Raw genomic sequence first — 19380 nt, forward strand, 5'->3', positions numbered from 1 at the left:
TGTCCCAGGTCTCTTATTGCAACAAAGTGGCTAGAATTTGGATTTCTTAGTGTTTGAAGTCACAGGGAAACAATGGAAGTACAAGTGACAAATCTTTCTAGAAACTACAAACCCCAGTATTTTAAACTTTCGGGGTCTCAAATCCAGAAATCTAGGTGTCTCATTACCAGTTTTAGGGCTTTGTAACGTACTTTAAAAATCAGCTATTGGTGGCTGATAGGCTAATCTAACATCTTAATTCCCAGTTAATGTTTTTCAAAGGTGCCTTAGTGACTCATCTTTAGATAAGCTACAGCACTGACAGTTTTGGCTGGGAGTGCATTCTTGCAAAGAAATGGCATCTTTCCCTGGGTTATATATACATATGTATCCATTACTCGGATATATCTGCATCTTCACTGGAGATGAATTTAAAATTATTTTATACACTTTATACAGAAAATGAATACGTCAACTGTGAGATAGAGTAGCTGAAACCATGCTTACACTAGAAGTGAAAAAAGTTATAAATCTGTCTGAACTCTGATACTTCGGGAACCCTCAATTTATGACATGAACAAGTAAAATGACTTCTGAAGCAGCTTGTAGCACTGCTGTGTAAGATACACAGTTTCTGGCTGGTTAAGGAGTTTAAGCCTTTGTTTTACTTTACTAGTCTTGGTTTTTAAATGGTCAAACTAAAATAGCTTACACTTTAGCCTTGTAATTGAGTGTACCTTTGTCAGAGCCCAAATTGTGTGCCCTTAAGACTTGCATCTTCTGGCATTCCTCAAGTATGCTTCAGAATCTTGTAGAGCAGGAATGGGGAGAGACACTTGGTAAGCGATATTTCAGGGTGAAATGATACAATTTGTTCCTAGCTCTTATTGTGGGCAGATATATGGGAAGACCATACAAATTAAAGGGGTTTTTTATAAGACTCGGATGGGTTGAATCTTGTTTGTGCTATAGCACAGATTATTTCAAGCTTTTAATTCATTTCGGCAGATGGAATATAAGCACAGGGTTTTTTTGTGATCTTGTTTGCATATACCATGCTCCTATTTAACTGAATTACTTTCTTCTCTAGAAGAAGCTAGCATTGTGGGAGAAAATGAAACCTATCCTCGAGCTTTGCTTCACTGGAATAGAGCAGCTTCTCAAGGTATGTCTGTACCTCACAATCCCAATTAGTTTATTTTTAGTAGAGCCAATAATGTTTGATTTCATGTTTTTTATGAAATGGGGAAAGAGGGAACGCTTACCTCCTTCTGTTCTGCATTAGTTATATTACTAATATAGTAATATTATTATATTACTAATACATTACACATAGGGTAGTGTTCTTTGTTCCACTGTTAGCTATAATTTCATTGTAGTATACTTGCAGTTCTGAGCCATTCTGGGATCCTGAAGGTTAAAAGGACTAAAACACAAGTGCACGGTGTGTTTCTTTTGCCATTCCATATGGAATTACAGAGCAGTGCCAAACAGCATTAGGAATGTTTTGAAAATAAATCCACTTGGAAAAATAGATGGAAAGTACCCTTTAGGATTTTGGTACTTGTCATCGTTTATAAGAAATGCAGTTTCCTATTCAAAGCAAGGAAACCTCAGCAATGAAGAATGCAATCTTGATGTCCAACCAACCCAAGTGTAAACTCTGGTGCTTGTGATCCTATCCTAAAATAGGCAAAACTAAACTTAATCATTAAATATCTCAGTGTGAGTTCTCTAACTTTCGTATGGGTTCATCTACATTGATGCCTGCCTGCTAGCTTTTTACTTAAGAGCAAGTGTATCATGCAAACGGAGCCTAAGAGCTTTGTCTGAAAAATCTTCAGACCTACTTGCCTTTTAGTAGAAATTTAGAAATTGAGAGGGTGGAATGGTTAAGTATTCAGTTACCAAATGATGATGAGAGACTTTATTTTTCAAGTTTTTGGTGTCTCCGTTTTAAAAACAAAGCTGAAACCCTTAATGACCATATAACAAATGAAAAGGGTTTTTTTAATAAGTGACTATGAACAACATTACACAGCTTTTCAACTGATGCCACTAAATAGCAATAAAAATGTTGATAGGATTACTGGGAAAAGGACTTTGCTGAAAATAGAAATTGGTTGTGTTTTGGTTAGCTAAACCCAATTAAAAAAAAAGCCACCAACAAAAACACCAAAATAACCCGCTCTGTTTTTATGAGAGAGCGGAAAAAGGAAACAGTTTGTGCAAACTGTGGAAAGTAATACTAAAGCCCTTATTTCATCTTCATATGAAATTAAAAGGCTTTCTTTGCCTAGCTATTTTTTTGTTGTTGTTGTTGTTTCTTCATTTATAGGATATACTGTTGCAAGAATTAAACTTGGTGATTACCATTTTTATGGTTTTGGTACTGATGTTGATTATGAAACTGCATTTATTCACTATCGACTGGCATCGGAGCAACAGCATAGTGCCCAAGCAATGTTTAATCTGGGCTACATGCATGAGAAGGGATTGGGCATCAAGCAGGTAAGCTGCAGGCCGATAGTCTGCCTCATTACAGTTCATTTACTAATATTAGATTAAGTTCGTAACCACTACTGGGCTTTGGGCACCATATTACCACATAGTAGGTATTAGCACATCTCCCAATACAGTCTCCAATAGCAAATGGATAAGTATATCCATTTCACACTTACCTATGTGAAGAAATTAGGCATAGACAGGGAAGAGCTATGTGCCTAAAATTATGAAGATTGGCAAAAAGAGTGACATATGCTTGAGTAACGCTTTCAAGACTTTGAAGTGTAATGAAGTGAATGCAAATCGATTCCAGGTTCAGAGTATTTTAGCACAAGATTGTTTTCATCCTCTGAAACACTGGTTAATTTTTCTACATCGTGACATTTTGAAAACAAGTTCTGTGCATCTTCAAGTAACAAACCATAAGCACCAACAACAGTGTGATTATTAGGTATGGTTTTCAAATTAGGCTAGGCCACAATTTGCTTTACAAACTACACTGCTTAAAAGAAGGCAGTATATCTGGTTCTCTTAGGAAGCCTGCAGTGTATTGCTGTCTGAGTTAACTAAAACTTACAGAATCCAGAGCAACATGTTCTTGTATATGTCAAAATAATGTAACTAGTAATTGCATACTAATTTTGAGCAGCCTTCCTTATGTATGATTAGTTAATGCAATTAATGTATGAATTTAGTAATATCTTCTGGGTTACCTGAAATAGTAAGAAATTGTTTCATTTTCCTTATTTTCCAAGAGCTTCAACATTTGTTTTTTGCCTAGGTATGCACCTTTTAATTATTCTGTTGGTCTATTAGAAGACCTATTTTTGCTTCCCCCCCCCGCAAAATTCTTGGCAAAAGGTCAGAACAATGAAGGGCAAGTCTTTGGTCAATATTGTTACTTTGGCAGCAGCAAGCATTCAACATTTGAAGACTGCTTACTGACCTAGCTGTAAAAGTGACAGTATGGTACAGTACACAAACAGCATTATTTCTAAAGCTTATATTCAAATTTTATCTTAGGACTGTTTTCTTTTTAACTGATTCCTCAAAACGAGTTAACTTCTGAAAATGAGCCTGTAGCTAAAAGCAATAGTGCTAAAGTTGGGAGTTTGGTTTTTGTTTTTGTTTTTTTAAAAAAGAAAAGCCACCAAACAAAACCAAAAAACAAACAAAAAACCCCTACCCAAACAAAAAAACCTTTCAGACATGGACTTTTTTATTTTGCCTTCTGCCTTGAAAACAATCCAATTTAGAGCAAGTAATAAAAACTTTGAAAATGTTATTACATCATGTTCAGCATAACTGCTAAAAATATGAGAAACATGAGTCCTAATGCTGTCATTTGCACAGAGTATTCTCCAACCTGAAGCAGGGATGGCTACACATAGATAGCCGAAATCAGTACTCAGGGGCTCACAATGAGCATATACAGCCTTGCTTTGTGCAGATGAGTAATACTTTCTTCTCATACGGATACACTATGGAAGGACGAGTTGAAATGGAGATAGTTAATATAGATATAGGAAAGAAGCACTGAGAATGTCTAAGCAAGGAAATTCCATGTATAAAACCAGTCTTAGGAATTCTGGATATGTAATGTCTTTGCACGGTGTGTCCTAAAACTTTACAATTGTAAGATGAGAGGATGGAGATTTAGGACTGACGAGATAAGACTAAAATGGCGCTGGGCTAGGGTATTCTGAAAAAGGCTAAAGACTGAGTTTTGAATGAATCAAAAGAATATTTGGCTTTCCTTTCCCAGAATGGAAACTGATGAATTTTGAGCACCTCTGAAAATAACTGACAGTTAAAATCATGCTTCCTGACATAGCAGGTGATGTCTACCACTGAAGTCTGTTCTTCCACTAGAGGCATGCGGAAGGGTCATGTAAAGATTTTAGCACTATAGGAGCTAATGAATTGGGCATTTAGTCTGTTGAAGAAAGGGATGTGTGCTCTTACTCTGTCCCCACCTGTGTCCACATCTTTAAGACTGCAAGCACTCCAAAGTTAGAGAGAATGATCCAGTAAGGTGTCCTGCACAACTTCAGATCACTGTATTCTGGATAATCCTGAATAAATACACTGTTTCTTACTGGGTGGGTGTGTTTTTTTTCCCCAAACAGCTTTTGCCTTATTCTCCCTTTGCTTATTGAATAAGTAGTCTTTCTTACATATAGGATTCTATGCAGTACGTCCTGTACATAGATGGTTTTCAGACTCGTATCAGGTCAATGCCAAATACTAAGCTCCTTTAGAAATCTCACACATGTCCACTGTTGTACACTTTTCATAGATTTAATGTTGTTTAAGTCCTGAGCCTGCATGTCGGAATGAAGACTGTTTCCATATACTGCTCAAAATTAAGAAGAAATTAATTTTCTGGAATTAATTTTATCATGGTCTTCTCTTAAGATTTGGCATGGTATTTCAGTGCTATTTGTGTGTTAAAGCTCAGACTCCTACGGTTCTCACTTCTCTGTCAAGTGAGAGGGAAGAATGTATAAGCAGAATGAAGTGCTTGCTAATTAGAAATGAAAATAAGCTATGATTTAGGATCTGCTTCTACACTGATACTAGCACAGTACAAAGGAGGTAAGGAAACTCTTCTAGATAGTTATACAGAAGACAGACTTTCCAGGCTCAAGGAGTATTCAGAGTTGTTCTATTGAATTAAAATACTAAAATGTGAGCTAGTACATCTCATTCACATGATATGTCAATTTTCATAGTTATTTCCATATGTGTTATGGAGCTAAGCTTTGCTGTATTAATGAGCAGAAAATCTTCATGGTATTTCACAGTCAGGATAAAATTATAAAATGAACATGTGGCATGAAGTCCTGGAGATTTCTCTTATTTTAGTGTCCAACTTGGAACACTTCTAGAGGTAAGTCTTACACAGTCTTCACATCACTGAGTGAACACAGGCTGTTTGTATCCAAGTATTCTAACGTTGCACAGTATGTTTCTGAAGCGGAGCCAAAAAAACCCCCAAACAAACAAGGAAAGTTAAACTCTGCAGGTACATGTATCCTCTGTTCTTCTTGCTACAGTCATTGCCTTGTTCCAACGACCACAGAAGAGAACACTAATTTAAGTTCTTCCTAAAGTTGCTGGCTGTTTGTGCTCATGCTTTTGCCAGGCTGCCCTCACTAATGCAAGTTATGTCCATTTTGGATAAGGAGCAGAATCTAATTTGGGAGTGTGTGCAGAAATGGTTAGAAGGTGCACTATGCAGCAGGCATACTTTAGTGTAACTGGGAGGAATTGCTGGTGTGTAGTCCTCTATGACTTGTGTTTTCCTAGTCTTTCGTGTTTGGTGTGGTGTTGGAGATGTTAGAGTGTACTAGAGTGACCTAAATATGTGCCTTAGTTTACAGTGCATGAGTTGAATACGTTAATACTAATCTCTGTGAGCTTCAATTCTAGCATTGGTTACGATAGCTTCATCCTCAGATCAAAGCTTCCATTTACTTGTCTATTAAAAGGTGAACATCCCTTATTTCTAAGGGGACGTTTTACTGAATGGTTTTCATTTAACTTGACCAAAACCTTTGTATTCAAATGACAGTTTATAATAGCTTATAGAAAAAGCTGTACGTTTTATGGTTCATTTTTCAAGTTCTTCCAAATTGAGCTTGATATTTTCTTAACTTTAGGATATTCATCTTGCAAAACGATTCTACGACATGGCAGCTGAAGCAAGCCCAGATGCTCAGGTTCCAGTCTTCCTAGCACTTTGCAAGCTTGGAGTGATTTATTCTTTGCAGTATGTGCGAGAAATCAATGTAAGTAATGCAGAATTAAAAGAAGAAATAACAAATGTGTTTTCCATTTTTAAAAGAAGCTTGAGTTGTAATCTTACTTAAGTAGAAGTCTTACTTAAGCCTTCTGAAAACTTAGGATAGATGTGTTTTGTGTTGTTGCACATTAAGAAAGTTACTGAAGCTGTGATTCCTGTTTCTTATTTGTGCAATTGTGCAAACTGAAATGTACACAGCCAGTGCTCTTCTGTGCTGTTCTTCCCTTGAAGAGAATTTCCCTAACTGGTTTGACTGTTCTTATCCATGACCACCTGCTATTGAAGTTAAGCAGATGATTATAGTGACGTATTTGCTGTTCAGGAAAAAATAAATAACTTTTTGTAGCCCTAATTCTCATGCTATTTTATATTCAGCTGTAACAATCCCACTTGTGTTTGTTTTGTATGGGAAAAAATATTATTTATATTAATTTAGCTATTGTGCAGAGGTTCTGCTGAGGGATGGCACTCAAAAAAAAAAAATCTGCCTGGGATTTAGGTGAATTCTTTCCATATAGTGACTGAAATATTTCTCTGTATTCTGACATCTTACAGCCTTTTGCATTACTTAGTAAATTCAGATGGTACGGAAGTTATTACCACTTAGAGCAAATGCAAGTTCAGGCAATCCAGCTAAGTTTGACAAAATTTAATAGTCTTGAGACTGGGGACTTTCAGCAGTGGACAGTCAAAATACTCTAAATCAATTGAGCAAAAACCCATGTAGCACTCACAGAAGCTAGTATGCAGAACATTGATATTCCAAGTCTTAAATCTGTTGATACAGAATTGACAGTGACTCTGTAGTGCCATCAGATACAGTAGCAAAGCATGAAGTGTTGGCTAATGCTTATGCGAATGGAAGCCTGATAAAAAGGCAGTTCAATCAAAACTAACAGTAAGTCACTGTAACTTCCCTGTACCTTATCTACACAAATCTCAGCATTGTACCATGTAAGTATCCTGAGGCTTAATGTTCTGTCATTCATGGTAGTCTGTTAATGGCTTCCAAAGTGGCTGGACTGATCAGTTCACTGCCTCTGTGTATGTGGTACTTGCTTCTCTTTAAGACAACTAGTATGGTTACATATGTCATTCTGATTTAAATTGTGTACTTCAGTGTTCTGTATGTGAAAGCCACAAAGCTGGGTATCAAGAACCTTTGTCTCTAGAACAGAAAATACAATAGCTCGTCCTATATAGCGCAGCTCCTAGACTTACTGGTGTTTAGTTCCTGGAAATTAAGAATGTCACTGATGTAGATGCTATTGAAGTTTTAAAACTGGTACTTGTACCTGAAAAATGTTACAAATCAAATTTAAAATCAAAGTAACTTCCCATTCTTGCTCTTTGACATGATGATGTGAACTTCTTGTTTCTTAGGTAAGGGAGGTATTCTCACACATTGATATGGACCAGCTGCTGGGGCCTGAGTGGGACCTTTACCTTATGACCATCATCGCCTTGCTTCTGGGAACAATTATAGCTTACAGACAAAGGCAGCATCAGGCAATTCCCAGACCAGCAGGACTGCGGCCAGCTGTGCCTCAACAAGAACCACCACCAGAGCATCAACCACCACAATAGCAACAGGAGCCTCAGTGAAAGAACTGGATTTTTCCAAAAGGAACAATTTTCATTGTGATTTAGGACTTTGGATCAATGGTCCCTCCCCCAAAAGAGGCGCAAAGAAGTTTAAAAAAAAAAAAAAGTCTGAAAGCTGCTTAGAACGATGCCTTTTTTCAGGGATAAGAAAATTCTTTTGAAACTGATTTGAATGTTATTTCAGTGCCAATGGAATAACACTATGGCTTTTTTCATGGAAACACAAGAGTGCTACTACAAAAATGTTGCCTGCTGTATCTAGTTCCTCTTTATTCAGTCCTTTTCATCTCCTAAAGAGAGCAGAACGCTAGCATTGGAAGGTTTTTGCCTGCTTGATAGCAGTTGTCCTATATAAAAGTAATAACAGTAATAATTTTATGGCCAATTTAAGTCCAAGAAGCTGAAATATGTTCAAACTCTAAAGAGACTAGAGCTGTATGAACTTAAATTCTGATCTGCATCCCAAGTATTTCTACAGTCCTTATTTCGTTATTTCTTAGTATTTCGTACACTTTGGTCTTTCATGCTGTCTTGGATGGTTTAACGTGGATTACTTATAAACTCTGTAAAACTAAGCCAGCAAACATGCCACTCTCCATTTGTGCTTTTTTGTTTTGAGTATTTTCCTCCATTCCCCTTAGACTAGACAGTTCTCAGCAGACAGTATAGAGCCCAGGAGGCAGAGTGGGACAGATTGGGTCTGTAAAGCTCATCAGTTGAAAACTATCCACATAGTGCCCAGATCTTGCATCCTTCTCAAACGTGTTTTTTTTTGTTGGAGGCTGTGTACTTTGCAATACTTCATGACATAAAAACAAATTGGTAGTGTTCCTGTTGTTTATACTTGCTCTTATGAAGGGGCTGAATCTAGACTGCAGAAAGCACCAGTATTATTGTGGACGCTGAAGAAAGGACAGAGCCAGAAGTCTCAGTGAGTTACCTTATATTTTTTGTTTGTTTGTTTTTAGAGGTGGAAGTTCTGTATGTAATTTTCAACAGTTCTGTAAGTGATCTACGCTGCAAGAAGGAAACATATGTGGTATCTCATACATGCATTTGTTTAATATATCTACAAAAAAGGGCCCCAAAGATGCATGCTCTCTACAAAAGGGCATGGGCTTATGCCAGTGATGCTACTCCATCACGGAGAAAAATCATGTTAGATTACAGCAGTGCTCTGGCTGTCGCCAACCTCTCTTGTACCTCGCATACATGAGAGAGTCAAAGTAACATCTCTGGCTGTGCCATCTTGAGGATCCCTTGTAACAAGAAAACCCAAAGAGAAAGAAGACTAATGGTTTATGGCTTCTTGATACCACCAGGTCACTGCAAGGGCCTTTTTAATGAGTGTAAAGAATACAACCTGTGGACTGATGTTCTTAGACTGCAAGAAGAGTCTTCATTTAGTAATGATTTTCATTGAACTATAATTTTGGGGGCTGAGGGTGGGAAGCAGTGGGGCAGTAGCTTAGAGGCAAGAAATGCAGAAGTTTCTGTTCTTACTTACCAGTAGCAGTTAAATATTTGTTTCTGTACTAGCATTAAACCCTCTGAATATGCTATCTTTAAAGCTGAATGAAATACAAATGAGGAGGCTTTAGCTGCTTTCTGACAAAAGCTGTTGTGTTTAAAGCGTTAAGGGTGTCCTTTCATGCAAATATTTTTCTAGTGGATTGGCAGCAACGTATCAATATGCTTTATTTAGAATTGAGATTTTTATATGGTTTTGTACTTAGCACATTTGTGAAGAGACAGTTGCACAATAGATCTGTAGGTTGGGAAAGAAGATAAGCAATCCACTTTTGTAAACTGAAATGTCATGGATGACTAGTATTAAAATACAGGTAGAACTTCTCAGTACTTCAAAATGCTTATGCTGGTTATGTGAAGACAAATCTTTCATTTTAGTTTGGAGGGTGGCAGCATGTGATAGAGGAATGTCTTGTTCAGTCTTAATCATCATTAGCAGATGGAACAGTATTGAACTTAAATGTAGTGTCTAAAATGTACAGCACTCCCCAGCTGCATTTCTAAGATATCTGTGACTTCTGAACACTCCCTCTGAAGTATTTTTGCCTCTGTCACTTAATAGCTCTTTTTAGCTTGGCATGAATAAATTAAAAATTATATGGAAAATGTTTTTCAGTTAAATACCATTGGTTCATTGATATTGGTCTCTTAGGATGTTTAACAATTTTGTTACTGCATTATTAATATGTTTTGGTTGTTTGATCTATTAGAACTAAATTCTAAAAGCTCTATCCTATTTGCATGAGAATCTCTCATCATTGCTGCTATGTGACAGTCATAGCTGACTTTCACTGAACCTGATGCGTTTTTACATCCAAGAAATTGGCAGAGAAGAAAACGATCAAAGATCAGCAAATTATTTCACTTTAAATAACTGTTTTTTGAAGAAGCAATAAGGAAGTCTTTCTTTCTCCTGCTTTTTTCCCTTCCACCAAATTACTACCACTACCTTTTTCAGATGACATTCATTTGAATGAAGTGGTAGTAGTACTTACCATAAGTAATGGTGAGTTAACTCAGGGATTAAAGGAATGAATAAGTTTTCTAAATGAGTTGTAGACAACACGACTTAAGTTTTGTGACAATCCCTTGCTACTCTGTTCTGAAACTTGCATTTCGAGGGAAGTTATTTAACTCTTACTAGCAATATCTTTCTTGTGCACTCAGTTTATCAAGCAGCTTTTTTCCTAAAGGAGCTGGGTTGCTCAGTTTACTGCAGTGAAATACTATTCCCTTTTGGTAGCACACAGGTTGTCTTACAGTTTATATGCAGGAGTATTTTAGAAGGGAAACTTGATTTAAGAGAAGCCTTTCTGGGTATGTTCAGCATGCTTTGAATGGAAAAATTGTATTCTTTGTCTGTAGTAACGTAAGCCAGAACCTGCCTATTTGACCTTCCTGGACACATGCTCTTCTCTCCCTGCATGGAGAATGGAACTACAGAGCAGTAACTGTTGTTGGAAGTTTTATATGTAGGAAAGCTGTGGAAAGATACAGGGGAAAACATTGTTCTGCATCTCAAATTATTAATCAAACACACTAGCTGTTCTCGCTGGTTGAAAGAAACGCTGAACTATTGAGAAAACAGAATTCTAGTTCATCACTCTGGTGAAACTTGTCCCAGAGCTGTCTGTTGAAAGAATTTTCCTTACTTTGTATTGCCCATCATTGGACAATGTAATGGAAGATAAGGCCTTTGATACAGACACCCCAATGAGACTCTTACGAAACAGTTTTACTCACTCTTTAGTCATCTTCCATAAGTCAGCTGCTCTTATTAAAGTAAAAAAAAAAAACCAAACCAAACAAAGAAACCCCCTATCAAAAGTTACTCTTTTTGGAGAAGAACATAAAAACATGGATTGCGAAAGGATTTTTTAAGACTATGCATTATCCAGTTTCCACCTATTATATGCTAGTTTTGGCCTATAAAAGGGGATCACACTCACCTTTGCAAGTTGCTTCCTTTTTAGATAGGCAACAATGAACTGAAATTCTATTTTTGTTTCAGAGGATATTAAACTAAAAAGATTTAGTTTGATTTGAACTACTGCAAATGGATATGGCAAATAGGGACTATTGGGGGAACCCTTTGTTTTTATCAGCTGCAGTTCTTTAAAGGGTCTTGTAGGAGTTTTGTAAATTTATTTTGTATTTAAAATCAGTATAAAGGCTGGTCAAATGTAATATAATTGTGTAAACAAATTCTGTTAATAGAAAGATGTACAGATTCATTTTGTACTGTATCTTTAATCTTGTGAAATAAAGATACCACCTGTGTGGTTACCCTCAGTGTTCACAGTGGTTATGATACCAGAGGATGTCAGTTGTTAGTAGAATGCACTGATACATGCCACTGCTAAATGCATCTGTTCCTCTAAGGGTACTTGCACTTCCTTCACTTCTATTCCTCTTCAAAAAAATAAATCTCTTTATTTAGGAGGGGCATAGAAAGGGGAATGGGAAAATACGCATTTTATCTTCAGCTGTGCTAGAAACTTGCCCTCTGTGTGTGTGTATGTGTGTGACCCTTTCTTCAGTGTATAAACATCTGTACCGTGCGTGGCAGACGGAGAACTGCTGCGCGATGCGAAAGTAATGGCCAGTAATGTTAATTATTATTGCATTGTCAATACTAAACCAGGAATATTACAGTGACTAGAAACAGATACTGGGGGAGGGACTACTAACTCCAAGCTGACAAGTTTGCTTGCTTTTCAGGCGTTTTTCAGTGCACTCATCCCTTCAGGCTCCACCTGTTGAGATTCTGGATCCTCCCTTGTGAATGTATTGAGCTGGTTTGCTTTCCAATGTGCTTATTAATGTGGAAGACAACTTCAGGGAGAGAAGGAAAGTAAGGAGCGTGAGGGAGCAATGATAACTGCTGCAGAAGGCATCAATAGATGAACTGTCTTGGGTATCAGCCCCAGTTACATAGTTTTCTGGAGTATTTGGAGGCTTCCCATGTTGTCTGTTGCTGCCAAATAGCACTTGTTGCAGGTAGGAAACAACTGCTGGTACTAAAACCAGCTTGAGTCTGACAGATTGTAGCTCAAGCTTAGTGAGGTCATCCCCCAACTTCCAAAAGAGCCCGTGGCTTGAGATGCAATTGCTGATGTGCTCAAGTGAGGTGGGGTCAGAAGTGTCGATACCTTACTGTACTTGTAGCCTGTAGTCAATAGGGAGTTGTTTTCTGTGGTGGGAATAGAGTACCAGGTTATACCTGGTAAATGATGGTGGGGCGGGGGGTTAAAGGAAGAGCCACAGAGTAATGTTCATTGAAAACGAGTATATTTGTTTTGGTTTCCTGGCTTGCCTGGTTTTGTTTGGTTTTTTATGTGGCTTTATTCTCCTCAGTCTAAGACTAAAACATTTCATTTAAAATTAAAATATTAATAGAAAGTATAGTTTGTAAACCTGCAACACTTGTTTAATTATAATGTGTTATTTGGTGTAATGGCAAAATGTTCTTCCTCATCTCTAACTGATCATGAGCTTAATGGCATTTCTGAATCCTGACTTTAATTCCTGCTTTTATAAAGAATTATTGAGGAAAAAAGTCACTCCAGTTGCAAAAAAAAAAATCAGAAGACTAAATGACTTCTTTCAAAGCTAAGCTGAGGGAGGCCAGTGTACCGTCTATCCAGGTAATGAATACTTTAACATCTAGTCTTAATTTTCATTTTCAGAAAGGGAAATAAGTGGGGATAGAGCACCAGTGTAGATACATTTCAGGTAGCAAGAGGTAAATGTGATTTAACTTGTACAGCACAGTAGAAGAACACTTCTATTTCTCCAATTCTGCTCTCAGGCATTTTCCGTATTTCCTTCCTTTTTTTCTACACTTATTTTTCTTCATACTCGTCCTTCCTCCTAAAGGCAGGCATAAACTGTACTGTAAAATTAGATGTTCCAGTTCCCATCTGTTATTTATGCATGTGGCTCCATTTCTGTACAAGATCCATACTAATTTTTTCCTCTTTTTATTGCTTCTAATTAGCTGCTGCAAAAAAATTTGCATCTGGGGTGTATGTGAGCAACCCCAAGGGGGCATCGGATATTAAATGGTGACTCAGACTTCTTAAAAAAATTTAGGTCTCAAAGAAGAAAGAATCAACTTCCATGCTTTCAGTCATTGTCACATCATGGGAGGATGTGTGTTTATGTGTGTGTGTATATATACACACACATGTGCATATACATTGAGAGAGAAAATAGTGTTTGGTTACAGGAGCTTCAGAAACTTACCAAAATGAAATAATCCAGTACTCTTATATGATTCTCTCATATTGGTAGAGCTGTATGAGAGAATTAAAAACCACTGTGGCTTTTGGAAAGACTCTGTAAAGAATTACCTTCCCTTGACTGTTAAAGTTTTTTTAATGTGTATATCCATCAACCTGCTGTCATACTAATCTGTTTAGCAACATCTTTTGGAATATTAAGTACAGATAAAATGTGGACGAGTTGGGCACAGCATCCAGGACAGTGGCTACTTCTGCAAGGTTAAATCCAGAAGTTCTTAGAGTACAAATTCTTCCCCACTAAAGCAGGTGAAAATGTTCAGCAAGAGGTAATGAAGATTTCTTTTAAAATCACTTTTTCATTGAGACCATCTGGTGAAATATTTGAGCTATCCAAGTAACTTGAAATCTGTATTTTACAGTATTTGTTTCTGTCCAATCTTACTTTAAAGTTTGGTAGGCTCTGGACTGGACTTTGCTATATACTGAAATTCCATTAATTAGTGGCATTTTAGGAGCTTCTAAATAAGGTTGGGTTTTTGGTTTTTTTTTTTTTTAACTTGGAAAGTTTCCCCAGACCTATTCAACAGCAATTTTAAAGGGAAAGCTTACTTGCATTACTAGTGTTTAAAAATGGGTATGTGGGGGGAAAAAAAAAAAATCAAATACACTTCATAGGCTTTAAAGTCAATATTATAGCTGATGTTAAAACTACCAAAGAAATATGTGGCATGTTCCAGTGGAGGCTTATAACTTTGGATTATAAAAAGGATACTTGGAGAATCATCCAGCTTTGAATTCAAAGGCTAAAGGCCTGAAAAATCTCCACGTTTGAGTTTTCCAGTAGCTGATTACCTTTGTTACCGATGCTGTGAGATCAAGAGGACTTTGAGTTAATTCTTTTCAGGTTGTATTTAGTTTCATCTCTGGTTCTTTTCACATTGATTATAGAACTGGACAGTCCATTAGGAAGAACAGCCACACCAAAATATGTATATATTTTATTGTGGAATCCAGAGTGTAATGTTAAATGTTCATCTGTAATTGGATAACTAAAGGATTTCATATCTCTTAGAAATAATTTTGAGCCTGACTTGATTGTTGAAATCTGGGAAGCATTGCACAGAAGGGAGGTGACTATAGTAAGAGAATTCAGACCCAGTGAGATAAATGTGGTGATCTCACTGCATGCAGCTGTGTTGGCTTTTTCTGCCTCTTTGCTAAACAAACAGCCTGAGTTTCCTACTAGGAGTCTGGACTGTCACTCTGTGGAAGGCAAAGGGTGCAAGTAGGTAGGAACTTCTCAAAACAGAGCAAGAAAGGTGGTTTTCTTCATTAATGTATTCTCTCTCAACTAACAAACGTGTTAGTGAATGTTGTATATTAACTATGTTTACCTACTCTGATATCTTGCATACTCACTGAAAAGCTCCACAGAGATACAAAAAACACTTCAATTTTTTTTGCACATGTAAAAATTTCTTTCTGGTACTGTTTTGTTTTGGGGCCCGATTACTACGTTTGAGTTTACAAGCCCCCAAAAGTTTGCTCTTTGCTACATTTGTCATTCTTAGTTCAGCTCCAAAAGATAGATTGATAGGAAATACTTCTAAATGTTTCTGGTGATACTAGTTCAGCATCATAAAACACAGCTGTCATATTTAGAGTAAACAGCTTGCAAGTAATCCTTTGGCTGAAAACTGAAAAGCTCTATGGTAAATACTGAAAACAAACAGAAAAGTAAACTAAAAATAAATCCCCTTTTTTAAAATGTAAAATCTAGTGTCTCAGTCCTCTCTTTGGTACTGTGAAAGGTGCTAGAACAAAAGATAGACTGTGTCAATTTAAAATACTATTCCTTATCTAAACACAACAAATGAAATATTGTTTTCCAGTGTCTCCTCGGGATTTCCAGATTCCAAATCATACGACTTTCTTGCAGCTGCAGAAAAGGAAGTTTTCAAATTACATAAATGAACATGTTTGATAAGTCATTAACTCTCCCTGTGCTGCTTATATTAAGCATTTGATGCTTCCAAATTTTTCTGCTAGCCATAATACTCCTAGCAGTGCTATTCTACAGATTCTTCACTGGCACTAATCACAGGAGGAACATGCTCTGCAGCTACTCATTCCTTTGGTTTGCTGCTACATGGCAAAACAAAGGTGCTTGGACACCTGAGCAATTCCTTTCTGTTGGGAAAGTGCCCAGTCAATAGATGGGAAATGAAGGTGATGGCCTGCTGTGCTGGAAACAGCGCATTTGTCCCAGAGCTATTGGTTTTAGCGTAATCATGCCATAACCAAGACACAATAACACAATTCTCTCCTGAAGTACGATCTTTCAGGCTAGCCTGTGTCGCCTGAAGCAAAGACTGTTCACCTGCATCCACATGTCTACAAGGTAAGGAAGTTAAGCAAACACTCTTTTGGCACAACACGTTTATTTTCTCTTACTGCTCCTTGTGTTGTGTCAATATCAACCCACGGGCTGAGGAGCATGCATGAAGAAACGCTCCTGTGAGGCTGTACTTTGTGGTATGGTATAAAGAGGTATGTGAAATACAGACTTGCTTAATTGTGGAAGCAGGTCCAGGTGGGTAAAAAAATTCTGGAAGTGTTCCTTCACACTTCTGAATTGGGCCTCTGTTGGGATACCGCTAAGCGTTAAATCACACCTCTTCATTTAATACAATGAAATAAATTTAATTCTGTTAACTGATGAATTCAGTTAAATCTGCAGTAAAGCTTGCATGAGAATCGTTTTTTTATATTGGAATAAAATAGCATAATTAAGAGTTTTCCAAGATGTAATGAATTATTAATATCATCTTTATAATGAAATATTAACATTAAGAACCCTAATTATCTGTCAAGTTGAAAGAACAAAAAGTCAGGTGATGTGTCTATTCAAAATAAATTAGAATGGGGATCACTCTAGCCTTCAGTTACTTGGTACATGTGTTTATAGTTGTGATCTCATGTGCTCTAACCCTGTAGAGTCTCATCAGAAATAAATTTTCAACATAGGTCAGAATACTAGCCATAGACTGCTGTATTTTTATGGTTAATATGCAACATTATGTCATATTCTAGAAAATGGAAGGACATAATCTTTGTTCTCGAAACCCAAACTATTTGAAGTAGGCAAACCAGACTCTCTGGAGTGTGGGTTGTTTTTTTTTTTTTTTTTCTTCTCTCCTTACTTTGGGGCAAAAAGTTCAAGTGTGTTCTAACTTCTCCTTCTATTGTATGAATAGCCATTTCAAACCAGAAATTTGATGTGTAATTATTCAAATGGAGTAATTTCATTTCTGATTCTCTGATGTAATAGAACGTTTCAGCAGAAGAGACCTACGACGACCACCTAGTCCAACTGCCTGACCGCTTCAGGGCTGGCCAAAAGTGTCCTCTGTGTTTCTAATTCTGAGAAGGCTCAGGATAAACATAAGAACCTGTAACAGGTATGTTACCTGCTAGTCCTTCCATTCTAGATCTTACTAGTAAAACTATTTTTGGAAACAAAAAAGTAAAAATTTCTTATAAGTCCAAATAGAACACTGGTATTAAGAAGAGCTTTCTGATGCTGTGGTAATGGTGTAATAACTTGCATGGAATAAATGGTTTAAGAGAAGCAAATGTTCTAAACCATCTTCTCCCCCCCCCTCCCCTCCCCCCTTTCCCTATTTTAAAAGGAGTTGAATACAGGAACTTCAATTTACTTAATATCAGAAAATGTAATTGGTGCTAGAGCCAGCTTAAGCCTGTTAATCAATCTACATAAAAGAGGGAAAAGTGCTAAAAAAGCAATATATTATATGCAAGCCTTTTTCCTTTAATGATTTTTTTAAAATGAAGAAACATCCCTTTCCCCAACCTTTAAACCATCTAAAGGCTATCAGAAAACACACCTGGTGTTGAGTCTTGATTCCAACCTGACTGATGAAATGTCACGCTGTGTGCTTGAGGAACGCAAGATACGGCAGGCCCCTGCCACTGTTGGAGTCGGCGTTTGTAGCTGCCTTTGCGACTACAGGCTCATAGCACTGTTGGGAAAAGTTACCCTGTAATGGCTGATCCCAATGCTGTTATTCAGAAAACGAACGATGGAAAAAGAAGAGAGATGTTCAGGACTTGACCAAAACTGGGAAAGAATTGACAGCCTTGGAGGTTTTTTTTCCTAGTCAGGATCTCTTCCAAGCCAGTACATCAGAGGTCAGTGATGTTATTCTGGATCCTGGATTTATTAAATATGGGGAATATAGAGGGGACAAAAAATTGGAAAATTAATCTGTAGTTCTTCTGGCTCATAAAATAATTATGAGAAGAAACAAAGACACCGGTTGTACCTGAGCAGAACTATCCTGTGTCCTTGTAGTAGTTAACCTTTACAGTTAGGTGTGGCTACCAGCCCAAATCCTTCTTGGCCCAAACCCGCCTTGGCCCATAGGCCCACATTTTTTATGACTAGTTTTGTTTGAGAAATCAACCTTTTATACTGCCGGATAAGACTATGCATGATCTGCAAGTACTGTTTGGAAGTGTTTTGAGTTGTGTGTTATTTTCTCCCAACCACCTCTAGCTGGCACTCGTGTCAATGTTTTGTGCCAGAGGAGATTTCCCCCCCACCAGCCATACCACGGGGGCTTTGGGGTTTTGTTTGAGTGGCAGTGTAGGTTTTAATGTATGTATGTACCAACAGTAACTGTTCAAACATCTTTGAAAGCTCCTTCAAGGCAAAATCAGGTGAACCAGATATGCTAAACAGCCAAGCATAACGTTAGTTACCATAATTGCGTGGTTATCTTGCACTTTCCGTTTGAGATTTTCCCAGTGTTTTACAAGAGCACTTTAAAACCTGTTAGTTCACCTGGAGAGGAGTTAAACTTGTGAAATGGTTTTTGGGGTTGGTTTTTTTGAGGGTTTGGTTGGGGTTGTTTTTTTACAGTCAGTCCCACCTACTAATTAAGGCTGTTATGATAATGTTCAGTGCAAACGTTAAGTTTATTAACATTTCTCAGCTTGCAATGCTCGATTTTCTAGGAAGTTGGTTGGGGACTTAATACTTCCTCAGCTCTCCAGAGTCCTCCTCTGAATCCGCTCGTGGGTGCGTAGGTACGCATCCGGGCTGACGTTTGTATGGGGTGCACGTGTTCATTTTCCATAACATGCCTTCCATCGGAAGCCTTGAAATTGCAGGGGGGTAAGAAATTAAAGCCTCCCTAAATCCATTTGCCTATGCAAATTGCAATCTGAAGTCTTTAAAGATAAAAGCAGAAATAAGATTAATATTTTAGATTTGTATTATTAGGTCTGTAATAACACTACAGCTGAACAGCTTAGAGCCAATTTGGTTCACAGACATTGCAGTTAACTTTATTAGTCCCGAATAATACAGACTATGGGGATGTTTGCTGGTGTGCAAAATTGGTCGGGGTCTAAGAAAAGGATTGAGACACCAAATAATTTGTATTGGAAGTGGGGGCACAAAATCATCCGTTGCAAATACATATGGTCGTACCTCAGCACTTAAGAATGCCAGCTGAATGACCCCGAGCGGAATGATTTTCGCACTATCGCTTTTTACCCACACGTTTGTATTTATTTTTGCCTTTCTGTAAGGGGCGGCTGCCCCTCAGCCAGGAAAGCGCCTCCACTTCGAACCGCGATTAAAAGCGGGCCCTGGAAACGCTTCAGTGGCTTCGCTCC

General features: G+C 37.6%; 2 protein-coding genes across 4 annotated transcripts in view; both read left to right on the forward strand.

Moving 5' to 3' along the window:
- SEL1L (SEL1L adaptor subunit of ERAD E3 ubiquitin ligase) overlaps positions 1-11267 on the forward strand; it is a 28987-nt gene extending 17720 nt beyond the window's left edge. Inside the window, exons 17-20 of one of the 2 annotated variants that reach the window (XM_009646573.2) lie at positions 1070-1144; positions 2318-2490; positions 6150-6278; positions 7676-11267. In XM_009646573.2, coding sequence (XP_009644868.2) covers positions 1070-1144; positions 2318-2490; positions 6150-6278; positions 7676-7879 — 581 coding nt within the window. In that variant the 3' untranslated portion in view covers positions 7880-11267. The remainder of the gene's footprint in view (positions 1-1069; positions 1145-2317; positions 2491-6149; positions 6279-7675) is intronic. The other variant, XM_035902012.1, reaches the window with a different exon arrangement.
- Positions 11268-11353: 86 nt separating this feature from the next.
- Positions 11354-19380, forward strand: part of STON2 (stonin 2) — an 88009-nt gene continuing 79982 nt past the window's right edge. For both annotated transcript variants that reach the window (XM_009646631.2, XM_035902010.1), the window contains exons 1-4: positions 11354-13074; positions 16020-16075; positions 17006-17135; positions 17566-17886. The gene's annotated coding sequence lies outside the window, so the exon portion shown is untranslated. The remainder of the gene's footprint in view (positions 13075-16019; positions 16076-17005; positions 17136-17565; positions 17887-19380) is intronic.

The sequence above is a fragment of the Egretta garzetta genome, unplaced genomic scaffold, assembly GCF_000687185.1.
Source record: "Egretta garzetta isolate BGI_Z169 unplaced genomic scaffold, ASM68718v1 scaffold79, whole genome shotgun sequence".
In the NCBI taxonomy this organism is placed as follows: Eukaryota; Metazoa; Chordata; class Aves; order Pelecaniformes; family Ardeidae; genus Egretta; species Egretta garzetta.